Genomic DNA, 16,350 nt, shown 5'->3' with positions numbered 1-16,350 from the left:
TTGCTTCCAGGCACAGTCCAAGGTGCTGGTGTTGACCTTTAAAGCCCTGCTTAGTTCTCCAACATTTCATCGAAAGGTATTGTACCAAAGGGACATCCTCTCTGTATGCAGCCTTTGTGGACCTAAAGGCTGCATTTGACACTATTTCTAGAGCCAAACTGTGGGATAAATTGGAGGCATCTTCCATTGACAAAAGGCTCTCTTTTTTAATTTGCTCTCTCTATACCCATACTTCTCTTAGAGTTAAATGCAGCAAAATGGGCCATCTCACAGAACCCATTAATACTCTGAAGGGAGTCAGACAGGACTGCCTTCTTGCACCTCTGCTGTTAATATTTTACATAAATGACATGGTAAGCCTTTTCAATGTCACTGACCATCAACCTCTAAAATTGGCACATCGACATATCTCTATCTTGCCATATGCAGACGATGCCGTCATTCTCTCCAGGACCCCAGTCGAGCTAAGAAGAGCTCTTCATAGTCTTGCTCTATATTGCGACTCACAACAGCTTGTGATTAATTATCACAAAACTAAGGTTTGGTAAGTGCCCCAAGTGTCCTTTGGTAAGCGCCCCAAACAAAGAATCTGGTCGATTAATGGCCAAAGGTTAGAACAAGTTAATTCTTTTAAATATCTAGGGATGGCTGTGCAAGCCCCGGGGTCCAGAATATCCCACTGTGACTATGTTGCGGCTAAGGGAGAAAGATCAGCTCTCAACATCATCAAGTTTCTCTGCACCAAGGGTGGCCATTTCTCACCAGCTGCCCCTAACCTTTTTCAAGCAAAGTCTCTCAACGACTATATGGGACCTTCCTAGGTCCACCTGTTTCCTGTTTTACCCCTCTCGAATGGGTTCAATCAAAGTTTTTGAGAGCAGTCTTGCAAGTTCCTAGATGTATATCAAATTCTATGATTTGCCTGGAGACGGGGGTGCTAAAGGTTGCTGCCAGAATATCACTTTCTTCACTCTTCCTCAGGCTCAAAATAAATCTACACCCTTGTGGCCTCCTTCCATTCATCCTGCTAGATGACTTTCGATCCAGCTGGCTTAAGGCTACCCAAGTGAGAATCGTACAACTCGGACTCTCCTCTTCAGTTCTCCTTCAGATGGGTGGAGATGCAGCCAGACAAGCTTTGAGGCAGAGAGTCGAAGACACTGAACGGCAATCTGATATCTCAAGATCTTCCACCTATATTGTAGCACCTCATAAACACTACCTCTCTACCCTGGCTACTTATTTATACACACTGGAAAATAACAACCAAAGAAGAGCTTTCACTCTGGCTAAATTTTCTGCTCTTCTATCTGCAGTCATTGAGGGCAGATATTGTAAGATCCCTTGGGCAGAGAGACTATGCCCATGCAATAGTGGTGAGACAGAGACGACAGCCCATGTGTTTTTTTTGCTGCCCTTTCTACAATGTGATCCGTGCTGCACATATCCTTCCACTACTGGATCGTTCTACAGACACTTCTGATTTGGTCAACATAAATAGGCTTCTGTCTGACAAAAGTATAGAGATCACTCGGCAGGTAGCCAAGTTTTGCTCCCAAGCAATCAAACTTCGATCTTCTCGGATCTTGCCTGGCAATATTGATGAAAAATTGATTGTAATTTCTAACATGTCAACTTAGCCATATTTTGCCTGGGTTTGTGCAAACCCTTATCTACACTTGTAGTAAGTCCTGATTTAAATTGTTAGATGTTAGTTGGCATATATTGGCCTTTTAGTTCGTACTGCACTAGTATGTTTTTAGTTTTTGATTGGTCCTGATGGACTTCTTTTAATTTTGCAAGTTAGTGTTTGTTATGAAGTTAGGTATCCACATCTAGATTTGTTACACTCTTGCTGTATTTTATATATGCTAAATTCCGGTCACTTTTTATCTCATTCCTCTCTGGTCGCTGACTGTAATAAAGAATGATTAAAAGCCCTACCCAGCTTGGGGACAGCATATCTTAAGGGCCACCTTCTTCCATAGGAACCTATCTGTTCACTTCAGTCATCTTTGGAGGCCCTGCCCTCACTATGAGACTAGACAGTTATGGCACCAAAACTTGGGAACTCTTTTCTCCAGATAGATTTAACTTTCCCTCTAAACTTCTGTCTTTCACCAGCAGGTGAAGATTGCTTTGTTTTGTTCGGCATATTCCCAATAACTGTTACTGGCTCTCCTTCCTGTTCTTCATATTGCATGTTTATTTGTGTGTGTTTTATTGAATTCTTACTTCTTACTTTAATTATACTGTTAAAAGCCACATGGGCTACAACATAACAGAAATACACTTAGTATAGGGTTGCAAAAAGCTTCTCCATACAAAAGGTAACATTACAATTAGGGATGTGTGCTTCGGGTATCCAAGTCGGGTAAAATACCCGAATTGGGCCCGATTCAGAAAGCTTCGATATATCCGAATCGAGGCCAGCATGCTTCCCGAAGCATTCATAATGCTTTGGGAAGCTTCGGGGCCCTGGGGGTAAAGTTTAAAGGGCCCTTTCACAAGCAGAAGGGCCCTTTTAACTTACCCATTCCCCATCCTTACCCCCCCCCCACTTACCTGGCACCGTACTGGTAGAGGTGGCCCTCCCGCCTCCCCGCTGGCCTCTGGCGGCAGGGAAAGCCCTCTCTGCCAGCCAGCCATGTCAGCAAGCCACTTGGGATTTCGGGTTTTTCTGAAGCTTTTCCGGGTTTTTCTGAATCTTTTTCAGGTGCACACCCCTAATTACAATCAAACTCTGACACAAGCCAAATAATCTTAGATACTTTTGTCTTAAGAGACTCTGGAATTAAATAAAATAAAAGCAAAAAGAAACTTCTTCCTAGCTTCAATTCTCAATGGACTATCCAATACAATATGTGCAATAGTCTCTATTCTTCTCATTGAGTATGAGCAAACTCTTTCAGAGTAGGAAATCCTTGAAGAACAGCCAGTTAACAGTGCTGATGGTAAAGTGTCCATTCGGGCCATCATAAAGGCTCATGATAGCTTGGGGACCGCCAATATATAGATATTGTTTTATTGACTTGTTTTTATACTGTTTTAAATGTTATTTTAAATTTTAATTTTTTTAAAATCACAAATCATCTTTCAATTTGACCTGAACAATAACACCTCCTAAATGAAGATAGACTTTGCTAGATACATTAAAAATAATTAAGTGTTACACGTTAAAGAACTATCCTTAGAAAAGCCTTGATGTGAATACTACCATATAATAAATATGTATCACCTTATTTGCTAGCATGGAACCTTACTGCTGCCTTCTGCATTGTCTAGAATACAACATCTTTAATTTTAAAATATTTGACAGAATCTTCCTGTACTAGACTACAGAACTCTTTATATGCAATATATGATTCCTGTGAAGATACTTATACACTAATTATTCCACCCTCCTGCTTAAAAATGAAGAAGATAAGAATAGCAATAAGAGGCAGTTTCAAAATTACATGAAAGAGCACACTTACTGGCAAAGGCACAGACATGACCATATTTCCTCCATAAACAGCAGGTACATAAAGAATGCTTGTCCCAGTATGAGGATCTATCCTTTGAACAGGACTAGGAGATTTTCCAATATTGGGATGAGGCCCAGGAGGTGGAGGTGGTGGTGGAGGAGGAGGAGTATATGCTCTGATAGGATTTCCAATTAAGACAGAAGGATTAGGTTGAACTGAAGAACAAACAAGAAAACCATCATGAATGTGATAGTAATTAGAAGTTATATTTCTCCCCATAGGGTTCTGAAATGCAATGTATTTTCCTAATATATTTAATTTTACTTTTCCAACATTACTCATAAAAAAAACCCCTTTTAAGATGGGGTTCCAACTAGAATACAATATGCACTCCAAAAAGGTCATCATTTTTATGATGGGTACAAAGTCATACAGACTGTCTATTTCCACTCTTATGTCTACAGCAAACTTTAATGAACTTTAATAATTAAGCTTCACATGGGGATCTCTGCATAGGCCAGAGATTACTGTCTGACTATTGTTAACAACTAAATTTAAAGTACGACTTCATTTCTATCTTTTTGAAGTCAGTGATCAAAACTGCAAAAGACATTAAAGGCCTGTTTTGGTTTCATCTCCTTCTGTGGACTAAATTCAAGAAACACTGAGAGAAGGTCTTTGTGCTTGCATGCTTCCTTCCACCTTCTCCCTACTCCTGTCTCTATGGGGAGAAATGATGATCAAAATGGAAGACACTGTGCTTATCTGAATATGTGATTTCCTCTAACCTTAGATTAAACCAGGATTCCTCAATGTGGCACTTATGGGCCCAATGGTGCCCCCACTAGTATGCCTCCTGGTGTCCACAGAGCTTTTCAGAAAGTGGACAAGGGCATTGTAAGGCAGGGCTTGTTATTGGCTGCCATCATTCAAATGAAAGGGTTTTCCACTGCAATGGCAGCCAGACACTATAGGATCAGGAAGTGGTTCCATTTCCCCTTCAGGCATTCCTCCTTTTTATTCACCCCTTTTCTTTTCCCCTCCCTCCCCTCAGGACTTCCATCTTTCCTTTTTATTCCCCTTCTGTGATTCTTTTGCAAAGCAAGAAGGGAGGTGTTGCATTTAGCTCCACCTTCTGCAGCAGCCATTTTCGGTTTAGCTTTGCCTTCTGTGGCAGCAATTTTGGGGGTGGTGCTCACCCCTTCCCAAAGTTCCAAAGGTGTCTGCAAGTTCAAAAAGATTGGAGACCCTTGGATTAAACTACTTAAGAAGGTTTAAATCTCAGAGTCAGAGGAGACTCTACAATTATGAAACCTGTTGTGCAAGTTATTCACTTGTCACCAGAGTATGAGCTGCAGGGAGAAAGCACACAGGAGCACAAAATCTACTGCTCGGACAATTCAGGAGGAGCAAACAAAATGGGTCCACAGAGTCTTATTCTGAGATTTCTCCTTTAAACTCAAGAAAATGCCAGTTTTTATTGGGGGGGGGGGAAACAAATCAGAATCCATATACAAGAGCTGGTCAGTATCAAAAATACTTTATGGGTCACTTACCAATTCCATCAGTTTGAAAATGGTCATTCTGGGTATGATGATGGCTCTTCACCTTAAAAAAAGATCAGTCTTTTGAGATTTATGCTTGATATAAAAGAAGTTAGGAGGAATCATGAAATGCTTCCAGATAACCAAGTTACTGATATTCTATGGACAAACCCATAGAGAATGTGCAAAAGCTCCCAGAAATTATAGAAATATTCATTATATTAAAACACAATATAAAATAAATTACAAATAAGTATACTACATTTTTTAAAACTTGCAAATGAGAAGTTAGTACTTTCTAAAGTCCTACCAAACTAAAAAATATAGCAATATTCTGTATGGTTGTTGTGGGTTTTCCGGGCTGTGACACTGGGAGATCTCTGTCTTTTGGTGCTACACCTCTGAAGATGCCAGCCACAGCTGCTGGTGAAACGTCAGGAACTACAATGCCAAGACCACGGCAATACAGCCCGGAAAACCCACAACAACCATCGTTCTCCAGCCGTGAAAGCCTTCGACAATACAATATTCTGTATACTTGTAAGTAAAACGATAGTCTGCATTTCACAAATATATCACATCCCATCCAGTTATTTTAACCATAATTATAACTTAATATGTCTAACTTTCTAATGGTAACTTAGAAAATAATTTTCTACTCTACTGTATTGTATTTTAATGTAATACATCTAGTATCTGCCACTTCCATAGATTTGGTTCCTGTGATCTGTCAGCAGAAGTTACTGATGGTTGCCAATATTTCAGGCTTTCCCCTCTCACCCGAGAAGCCCTTCCTGACCCCAGCAAAGTTTATTCCTGGGGCTGCAGGGTTTCCGTGGAACAGCCATGTGAGTCAGCAGGCTGCACTGGGAAGGGGCAAAATCACTCCTTTCTGCTTTAGTGACCTAAGCTCTCCAGCAGAGGAGGAGGAAGAGAGTGATGTTTGCTAGACCACACATAGACATTGTACTGGATCCAACCCAGAGTTTCTGTGCAAAAAGTATTGTTCTGAAGCAGTCAACACCAGTGAGAAATAAAATTTTAAAAGAAACCATCAGAACCAACTTGAAGTTTCCTCATTTTATTACTTCATTGTATTACTTAACTAAATAGAAAACTATATTCTTTAAGAAAAATCTCCAAAGACACCATTTCCTGTATTCTATTTCCTTTATTTCCCCTTTGTTGCTTATACAATATGCTCGAATCCCTAAATCTTCGCTTGTATATGCCTTGTTTTCTAGACATGGAGGCAACGTAATGTGCCATTTGATGCACATCGTTTTTGTTCCCTAGCTGAGTCTTATATAGTCCTGGTGGTGTACCATGAGTCTGCTTGCAATCTTATCCTTCAACCAGCAATAAGGCCTGATGTGGGAAAAAATACAAAAGGCTCTAGAAAGGGGAGGGTGGGCAGGCGGGCAGTGTGGCCTGTTCTGCTCCTGATCCTCACCAGGTGAAGGAAGGGCATTGTCACATGCTTAGCGCCTGATCTCCTCCCTGTGAAGGGAAAGATGTTGCTGCCTGCTCCACTCCTGATCCAAGCCAGGTAAGGGGGGGCATTGTCACCTGCTCCCTGCCTGATTCCTGCCAGGTGAAGGGGGGGCAGGAATTGCCGCCTGTTGCGCATCTGATCCTGGTCAGATGAAGGGGGTCGGGATTGCCACCTGCTCCATGCCTGATCCCGGCCAGATGAAGGGGGTGGCGGGCCTTGCCACCTGCTCCACGCCAGATTTTGGCTGGGTGAAGGGGGTGGGCATTGCCACCTGTTCCATGCCTGAACCCAGACGGGAGAAGGGGGTGAGCATTGCCGCCTGCTCCATGCCTGATTTCGACTGGGTAGGGGGGCACTGCCATCTGCTCCATGTCTTATCCCAGCCCGGTGAAGTGGGGAGGGCATTACCACCTGTTCTGCGTCCACAAGGTGAAGGGGTGGGCATCGCTGCCCGCTCTGCACCTGATCCCAGTGGGGTGAAGGGAGGCTGGGGATTGCAACCTGCTCCACGTCTAATCCTGGGCAAGTGAAGAGTGGCAGGCATCGCCACCTGCTCTGTGTCTGATCCCAGCCTGGAGAAGGGGCACACTGCTGCCTGCTCCACGCCTGATCCCGGCCGGGTGAAGTGGGCAAGCAATTGCCTCCTGCTCCACATCTGATCATAGCCGAGTGAAGGGGAAGTAGGCATTGCCACCTGATCTGCATGTGATTCCAGCAAGATGAAGGGGGCGGACATTGCCCCCTGCTCTGGGCCTGATCCCAGTGGGGTGAAGGGGGGGCATTGTCACCTGCTCCATGCCTGATTCCCACCGGGTGAAGGAGGAGTGGGCATTGCCACCTGGTCTACACCTGATCCCAGCCAGGTGAAGGGGGTTGTTGGCATTACCCCCTGCTCTGCACCTGATTGCCACTAGGTGAAGGGGGGGGCAAGCATTGCTGCCTGCTCCGTCCCTTATCCGGGCTGGCTGAAGGGAGGGCGAGCATTGCATGCGGTGGGACAGAGAGACAGGCTGCCTCATCTGCACGGTGGGACAGAGAGACAGGCTGCCTCATCTGCACTTCCCACTGCAACATGCTCTCTAGAGGTATGGCTTCCTCACTTGGGCTTCCTGTTGCAGCGGCACCCTCTGGAGGCGCACCAGGATAAGAAGTAAATTGTCAGAAATACAGCTTGCCTTTTATATAAAAGGATATGGCTGTGTGGTAGATGGTGAAGTAGGGAGGAAGGCTGTAATCTGAGGCTCCCCACTGACTTCAGCGGGAGTGTAGTATTCCGCCAACACAAATGGATTTAGAATCACTTCCAGTCACTCAGCAGGCATAAAATTAGGATATGCATGGGATAGAGAAAGTGGATAGGGAAAGCTTTTTTATGCTGTACCATAATACTAGAACTTGGGGTTATCCAATGAAGTTTATGGGCAATAGGTTGAGGAAAGACAAGAAGTACTTCTTTACTCAACAAATAATAAAATTGCGGAATACACTGCCAATGGACATAGTGTTACCTGGAATGGTCTCCTTGCGAATAAATAATAAATAGAGTGGGGGATTTAGCAAGTAAGGAAGACAGCTATGCAAGAGGCCGGTAACCATGGGATCTTTCTCACCAATAATTTACGGAGTCCTTTCCCAAGGATACACACAAACAAAGCCGGTGTTCTTAAATAAAGGAAGATTTTTATTCGAGGGGCAAATGCATATGCACAAGATTGCAAGCAAACACACAAAAGGCCTAGGAAAAGCAGTGGTGAAGGTGGAATAGATTTGAGGGATTGCAAGGCGATAATTACCTATCCAGAGAGCAGGGAAGTCCGCAAAGGGACTTCAAATGCCAGCGTTCAAATGCCAGCCTTCAAATGCCAGCGTTCTCAGCCAGGAGAACAAGAGGCTAGGAGTAACCTTAGGGAAGCAGCACCGGATCCAATAAGTTTGCACAATTTGAATGGGGCCGGGGTCTTACCTTTATAGGGTAAAACAAGCCCTGAGGTGGGGTGGCCCACCTAGCTGTTAAAACAAAGACTCTAACGGTTAGTTCCTGGGATTAACAAAAGGTTTGATTACCTTGATTGGTAGCTGCCGGGGCACATGAAAGAGAATGCAAAATTGGTTCTAGCACTGCACAAAGGGGAAGTTTGTTAATGAAGTCCACTGGAGCAGCCATGTTAAAACGGCTATTAAAGATGGTGGAGGCCAGGTTGACTGCTTACAATAGTGGTGGCTGTAAGCATAAATACCTTTAAAAGAAGTTTAGACAGATTTATAGAGAAGAGACCCATCAATGGCTACTAACCATCGTGAGTTAAGGGAACGTCCATATAAAACAGAAGCAGCAAAACTCTAATAACAGTGCTGGGAAGCAACATCAGGGGAAGGCCGTGGCATCTATGTTCTGTTTGTTGGCCCTCGGGGCAACTGGTTGGCCACTGTGAGCAACAGTATGCTAGATTATTCTGATGTAGCAGGACTCTTCTTATGCTCTTATGATAACTCTGTTCAACAGACGAAGCCATGGTACTTGCTGAAAAAATTGCTGAAAACTAAAGTTCTCACTGTCCATCTCTCAATTTGTTGCCCAGCATTGTTCTAAAACCTGTGTGTTATGTGCCATCAAGTCGCTTCCAACTTATGACAATCGTATGAATTAATGACTTCCAAAACATTAACAGCCTTGCTCAAGTCTGGAAGACTAAAGTCCATGGTTTTCTTTACTGCGATAATCCATTTCAGGTCTTCCTCTTTTCTTATTGCCTTCAACTTTTCCTATCATTATTGTCTTTTTCCAGTGAGACTTGTCTTCCTACTGATGTTTAAATAAAATTGGTTCCCCAGTGAAAAGATCTAGGCATCTTTCCACTGGTCTGAACAAATTAAATCAGTTTTCTGTTTATAAACAAATATTGCCCTATGAATAACCTGCATCGAGAAAAATGACAGACCACTTATTATTAGAATAAATAACTGTTTTCTAAGGATATATAGCTTAAAGACAAAGAAAATAAATAACCACAAATTGTTAGACATTAATTTATTATTTAACCTGGTACTGTGCAGTTATTACACATTTATCTATAAAATAAAATTTGTTCACGTGAGCTCTATACCAGTGCTTTTCATAATTTAAGAACTTTAAGAAGCAGGATTCCACCTATAACCTTCCTGTGCTCACATACAAAGGTTCTCCCCGCTATTCCCCGCAAAGTTATCACCCAAAAGATACTGAAAAAATGGATAAGTGTATAGGGGTGTGCTGGAAGTGTAAGGAAGCAGATGGTTCTTTTTTTCATATCTGGTGGACGTGCAAAAAACCCCAAAAATGTTTAGAAAGATATATATGAAGATTTTAAAAATGGATTTTACTAAGAAACCTGAGACTAGGCTGCTAGGAATAATACCATAAATTACTTAGATATCTGCTGACGGCGGCTAGAGAGGTAATCGCAAGCAAATAGAAAGAATGTCCAATCAGAGAAATTTGGAAAGACAAAATGTCAGAATATGTGGTATTAGCAAAATTGACGAGTTATATAAATAGAAGACCAATTAAAGAATTTGAAGAGAAATGGGAGAATTATTTTGCTTATAACAGATAAAATCTGGAAAAAATATATGACTAAGTCATATTAGTCCTGTAAATTTGATTATGGTTATGAGTTCTGATTAGTAGAGGTCACTGAGATGTTGTTTGTTTTAAGCTTTAAATTTTTGAGTTGGAAGATGGATAAATATGCTACATAATGAAAAGATATATGTAGTAGACAGACAGACAGACATGTCTTTCAATTTGAAATTAGTAGATTACAATGTATTATAGATAGTATTGAAATATTGTTAAGGAGTCACTCCTGAAATACTTATAATAAATAAATAAATATAAGGAAGTGATAAGATAAAAGTAATAAGTTTCTCTTTTATTCCCTAAGATGAGAAGTAGGTTGAATTCTGTACATGTTGTTTATTTGAAAATATATATCTCAAACATTCTCAAATATTTTGTCGAAGGCTTTCATGGCCAGAGAACGATGGTTGTTGTGGATTTTCCGGGCTGTATAGCCGTGGTCTTGGCATTGTAGTTCCTGACGTTTCGCCAGCAGCTGTGACTGGCATCTTCAGAGGTGTAGCACCAAAAGACAGAGATTTCTCAGTGTCACAGCGTGGAGAAGATGTTGGCAGGTAATTTATATCTACTCAGGAAGGTGGGTTTGGGCCGAGTCATCCTACTACTCTATATCACCCATCCTGGTAAACTCTTACAGGATGACTCAGCCCAAACCCACCTTCCTGAGTAGATATAAATTACCTGCCAACATCTTCTCCACGCTGTGACACTGAGAAATCTCTGTCTTTTGGTGCTACACCTCTGAAGATGCCAGTCACAGCTGCTGGCGAAACGTCAGGAACTATAATGCCAAGACCACGGCTATACAGCCCGGAAAATCCACAACAACCATTCTCAAATATTATCCCAATATTCTCAAATGTTATAAGATTTTGTACTCTGATAATCCTTGTAACACATAGCTCCTTATTTTCTTTAATTTTTGTCCCCCTCTCCTTTTCTGTACCCCTTCTCTATTTTAAAAACAAAAAATAGGAAATAAAATAAAATACAAACTTCACACATCAGTCAACTCTGAAAAATTTATATTTTTCTTCTTACGTTTACTATTTACACGTAACCATTACTTAGCAATAGGCTGTATTTCATGGCCATTTTGCACCTTATGCAGAGGCCAATCTAAATTGCTACCAACTAAGTCTCTGTTTCCAGTTCAGCCTGTTCTGCCTCCTCTCTCCTGGTCTCAAGACACAGCTGTTAGTGAGTTGAATGCAGTTTGGGTTCCTGACCCACAGTTTGAGAACGACTACTCTATATCACCTAGTGCTCTGGCAGGTTCGTAACAGTTGGTTATTGCAGAAAAGGAACATGCAGCTGATGGGGCGGGGGGAGGAGGCAGCAAGCAGCGTGGATTCTTATTCCATTCTGCTGCTCCCCCCACCTGAGTTCCAAAACAGCCCTTCAAGCTGCCACAGCCAGCTTCCTTTTAAACTCTGCCGCTCAACAAGCCTCTCTCCACCAGAGATTCTCTGGTTCGACATTGGGATTCCCAAGTTCAACATTAGTTCCCTTTAATGGACAGTCAGGAGTAGGTTCCCTGAAAATTTGGTGGAGTTTGCTTGAAAAATGCCCCCCAAAGCCCCCAGGCGTTTTGCTCCATAGGGAATAGTGGCTGGATAAATTCAAGATTCTCTAACCCAAATCAGAGAATCTAATTCGGATTTCAGGGATACCCAATTTTTTTGTTTGGTGCATATCTCTACTGGCCACAGCACTCTGTACCAACTATAGCATCTAGAGTGTTATCTGAAAGTTGGTCATTTAAAACAGGGTTGCACCTACCTGTAACTGTTGTTCATTGAGGTCTTCTGTGTAGGCATACACGGGACTGCGCATGCGCAGGCCTGCCAACCAGAGGTTTTTTGTAGCTTTAAAGTCACTAGAGGGCACTCGATGCCTCCCAGAGCGCAGGCTCAGCTGTTTTCCCTCCAAAACAGCCTATATCTAGGAGGCACAGCTCCCTCTGCCCTCAGCTCCTTTTTCACTGCTCCACTCGAGTATGAAGAGTATACAGTGGGGAAGGAGGGAGGGTACATGTGCTCGCACAGAAGACTTCAATGAACAGCAGTTACAGGTAGATGCAACCCTGTTTTCATTGTCGGTCTTCTGTGCAGTCTCACATGGGAGTTTAGCAAGCTTCTTATCTGGGTGGTAGAACTTGGCTCTTCAGCTAAATATTGATTGCAGCACAGCTGTGCCCACTGCCATCTCTCTCCTGTCAAGGATGTCCAGGGAAGCCAAAAAACAGAAAAAGGAAGTATGCCAAAACGTAACTCAGTACAATATTATTGTCTATACCACAGTACAATTATCAATATGTCTACATTGAGTTTTCAATGATCTACAACAATTCAAATATACATGCATAGAGAGAGAATAAATTCCAATATAGTAGAGTTTTCTCCAAATTAACTTATAGCGCCCGAAGGTATACAGTTCCAAAAAGGCTGGTTGGTAACATCCAAGGTTGCAAAGTTGCAAAGGACGGGTAGCAAAGCAGGTGGCAACGAGCTACACCGGTCTCATTCCTTCGGCTCGTTTCAGAAATAGTCCTTCATCAGGCCACAGTTATCCTACAATTCATATTAAAAAATGTCAATACCAAACCATTCAGGAATATCCCGGTGGTTTCATATCTCCAGCCATACTTACTATTTCATCAGGCGAAATTCATGTAGAGAGTCAACCATCAAACAATATCAAATGCTGAAATCAGATGACCAGGGCACGCACTTCATCAATTAAATACAGAAGCTCAAGGCTAATTAACAATTAACATTACATAACTTCATTTAAAGGGGCTTGACTACCAAATCTATTGCACATTTCCCAAACTCATTTCTATATTCCATTAACATCAGCAAGGCCAACATGAATTGCACATCAACCCACAATCAAGAGCTAGACCAATAAATACATTTTTTCAGAACCGTTTTTATGTTCAATTATCTCACATGCGACCAATATCGATTATGCAACAGGGTGGCTCTCAGAGATTCTTGAGAGAGTACCTTCCGACCGATTACATCACCAAACTACATAAAATCACTACGTTTAAAGAGGTATATCTAATAAATATATTGCACTTTCCTCATTGCACATTCCCCATTGCAAACCAAAAATAATTTCAGTCAGAGGGAAACAATTTGGTGAGGGGGGGAGGGAGAACCCAAATTAAAGGAACACCGAATAATCAATGTCATTATTCAGACCCTCTGGTATCATGGTGTGTAATTTAAAAATCCACCTAATTTCAGCCTGTAAGAGAAGGCGTTTATTAAAACCAGTTCTCTTAACCACCTCCAAGACAGAGTACCTAAAAGTTCTATCAGTTCCATGTCTATTCCGCAGATGTTGATAAAGGGGCGTATCTTCACTCTGGTTTCTGACCCTCGATATATGTTCCTGTATGCGTGAACGCACTGGACGGCTGGTACAGCCTACATATAGTAATGGACAACTGCACTGCAAGAGATACACTACATTATTAGTGTTACACGTGGAGAAGTCCCTAGGTGTTATAGGGTACCGTAGGTTGGGGAATTTCATCTTCCTGAGGTCTACGCAGAAAGCACACACACTACAATGCCCGCATGGAAAGTGTCCAAGCGGTAAATTATTTTGTTTAATCGGGCTCAAGAAATCGGAATGTACTAAGAAGTCCTTTAAACTCTTGGTCCGACGGTATCCTATTTTGGGCGGAGTTGCACAGCCCGGAATATCTAAAAGGACCCGCCAGTACTTTTTGATAATTCCCACTATCGATTCGGCCAGGGGAGAGTGGTCAATTGCCCAGGTGATACCCGTTCTCCCTGTATCACGTTGCCTATAGGAAAGCAATTGTGAGCGGAGCGATCGATCTGCTCTTAATTTGGCCCGGGAGATCACCCAAGATGGGTATCCCCGCGCCATAAAATCATTTGCCATTCTACTAGCTTCTTCCTGATAATGACATTGAAAAGAAGCATTTCTTTTAATACGCAAGAATTGCCCCACCGGGATGTTCTTTTTGAGAGCTGTTCGGTGGTAGGAATTATACTGTAGATAGGCTGCCCTATCTGTGGGTTTCTTAAAGGGCCTCACTCCTAAAGACGTGGCTGACCTCTTAAACACCACAACATCCAGGAAAGGGATGCTATCCCCACTCCCCTGATGTGTAAATCGTATATTTTCATCCAAGTTATTCAGCCATTCTACAAAACTCTCCACTGCTGCAGGAGTGCGCATTATGCAAAAAATGTCATCTATGTATCTCTTTATGCAAATAATCTGTTCCAAAAATGGGTTGCTTTCCGGGTCATATAAGTACTTGTTTTCCAGAGACGCCATAAACAAAATTGCAATACTTGGGGCCGCGGGGCACCCCATCGCGACCCCTTTAATTTGAAAGAAAAATTGGTTCTCAAATCTAAAGTAGTTCTTTTCAGTTATGAGGTCCAAGAAATCCAAAAGAAAACTGGTCGGGGGAAAGGGGGTGGACCGCATATTTAATGTCCCTTCTATTACTGTCCTAGCTTCACAATGGGGAATTGAGGTGTAAAGTGACTGCACATCTAGTGTTAGCAGGTAAGCCTCAGGTGGAACTTCCATATCCTCTATTAATTTAATGAAATCGGTAGTATCCTTTACAAAAGACTTAACTGTTGTCACGAAGGGTTGTAGGAAGCTATCCAAATAGATCGCCAGCGGTTCGAGGACCGAGTTACACGCAGAAATAATAGGGCGTCCGGGGGGAGGACGCCCGGGTTTATGAATTTTGGGCAGGCAATAGAAGACCGGCACCCGTGGGTCTTGGTTAAATAAAGCCTGATGTAACGATTGGGATATAACATTATTAGCCAATCCATTATCCAGTAGTATTTTAATAATTCTCTGGATCTCTATCGTAGGATCGTGATCGATCGGGGTATAATACTCCCGGTCCGAAAGTTGTCGTAGGACCTCCTGTCGGTAGTCCTCTCTATCTAACAGGACAATCCCTCCCCCTTTGTCTGCCGGTTTTATGATAATTCCCTCGTCCTTTTGTAAAGATTGTAAAGCTGTCCACTCAAGTCTAGTTAAGTTCTGCCGCGTTCTTTCAGGCTGGCTCTCCACCCTTGCTACCTCCTTAAGTACTAGTCTCTCAAATGTCTCTAGTTGGGTATCTGTCACTTGTGGGGTAAAGGTGGATCTACTCTTCAACCCAACACATAAAGAGCCCAAGGAAGTATTGCCGAAAAACTTTTTTAATTTTAACTGTCGGAAGAGTTTATACAAATCAATCCTGGTATTAAGAGCATTATATCTAGGGCGAGGGACGAAGCCCAATCCTTTGTTCAAAACCTGCATTTCCAAATCCGTGAGTGGCCGGCTGGATAAATTAAAGACTATGTTCTGAATCTGCCTCTGCGCGAGAGGCGGCCCCTCGCTAAAAAAGCGCGTCTCGAGGACTGATTAGGTATCGTTCGGTTCCTAAGGGTCCGTCCCTCGTCACTCGATTGATCTGTATCTGAGGGATCCGTGGTATCAAAATCAGTCGTTCCTGGAACTGAGGGGGCCCAGGTAACACGTTTTTTAGGGGTCCGTTCCTTCCAATTATAAATGTTCCCATTGGAATAGTCATGTCTGTCCCTATTAAGTTTCTTTAGCTTCAAATCCTTGAGCTTAGTTTCACATTCCTTTATAAGTCTCCCTATTTCATTAGATCTAGCCTTGAACTCCTCCTCAGAAAATTTAGTTTTAAGTTCAGTCTCTACCTGCTCGATATTCAATCCCACTTCATCTTTTTCTTGTGCGATACGCTCAATTAACAATAACATGAGATCAAACGAGCACTTATTCAAAATTTGAGCCCACTTTTTCTTAAAGGGCTCGTCATTGGTATACATCCCTGGTGGTTTATGTAATCGTAAACCTCTTGGGATGATATTTTCTTTGCTATATTCTATCAGGGAGGAAGCATGGAGGGTCAGTTTGGTAAATTTAGTGCGTTGTTCCAAATACAGGTCCCAATCTTGGGAAGGTGTGACCCCTCGTCCTTCTGAGAGAGAAGGAAACATAGACAAAATTCTCTCTCGTTCATCAGTGGAAAAGGCAAAAATGTCTCTATATTCCATCAGGTTCTCCCGGCAACACGAGGTGGGGGAACAGTAAGGAGGGAGAGTATACTTCCTCAAATAACTAGAAGCCAAAAAACAGAAAAAGGAAGTATGCCAAAACGTAACTCAGTACAATATTATTGTCTAT

General features: G+C 42.4%; 1 protein-coding gene across 1 annotated transcript in view; it reads right to left on the bottom strand.

Annotated features, from left to right (window-relative positions):
• HELZ (helicase with zinc finger) overlaps nt 1–16,350 on the bottom strand; it is a 255,751-nt gene that overhangs the window by 46,606 nt on the left and 192,795 nt on the right. The window contains exons 23-24 of the mRNA XM_054976797.1: nt 5,024–5,075; nt 3,477–3,682 (exon numbers count right to left, since the gene is read on the bottom strand). Coding sequence (XP_054832772.1) covers nt 3,477–3,682; nt 5,024–5,075 — 258 coding nt within the window. The remainder of the gene's footprint in view (nt 1–3,476; nt 3,683–5,023; nt 5,076–16,350) is intronic.

This window comes from Eublepharis macularius, chromosome 4, assembly GCF_028583425.1.
Source record: "Eublepharis macularius isolate TG4126 chromosome 4, MPM_Emac_v1.0, whole genome shotgun sequence".
Taxonomy (NCBI): domain Eukaryota; kingdom Metazoa; phylum Chordata; class Lepidosauria; order Squamata; family Eublepharidae; genus Eublepharis; species Eublepharis macularius.
Note: the sequence above shows the minus strand (reverse complement) of the source record. Positions and strands in the feature narration are given on the sequence as shown.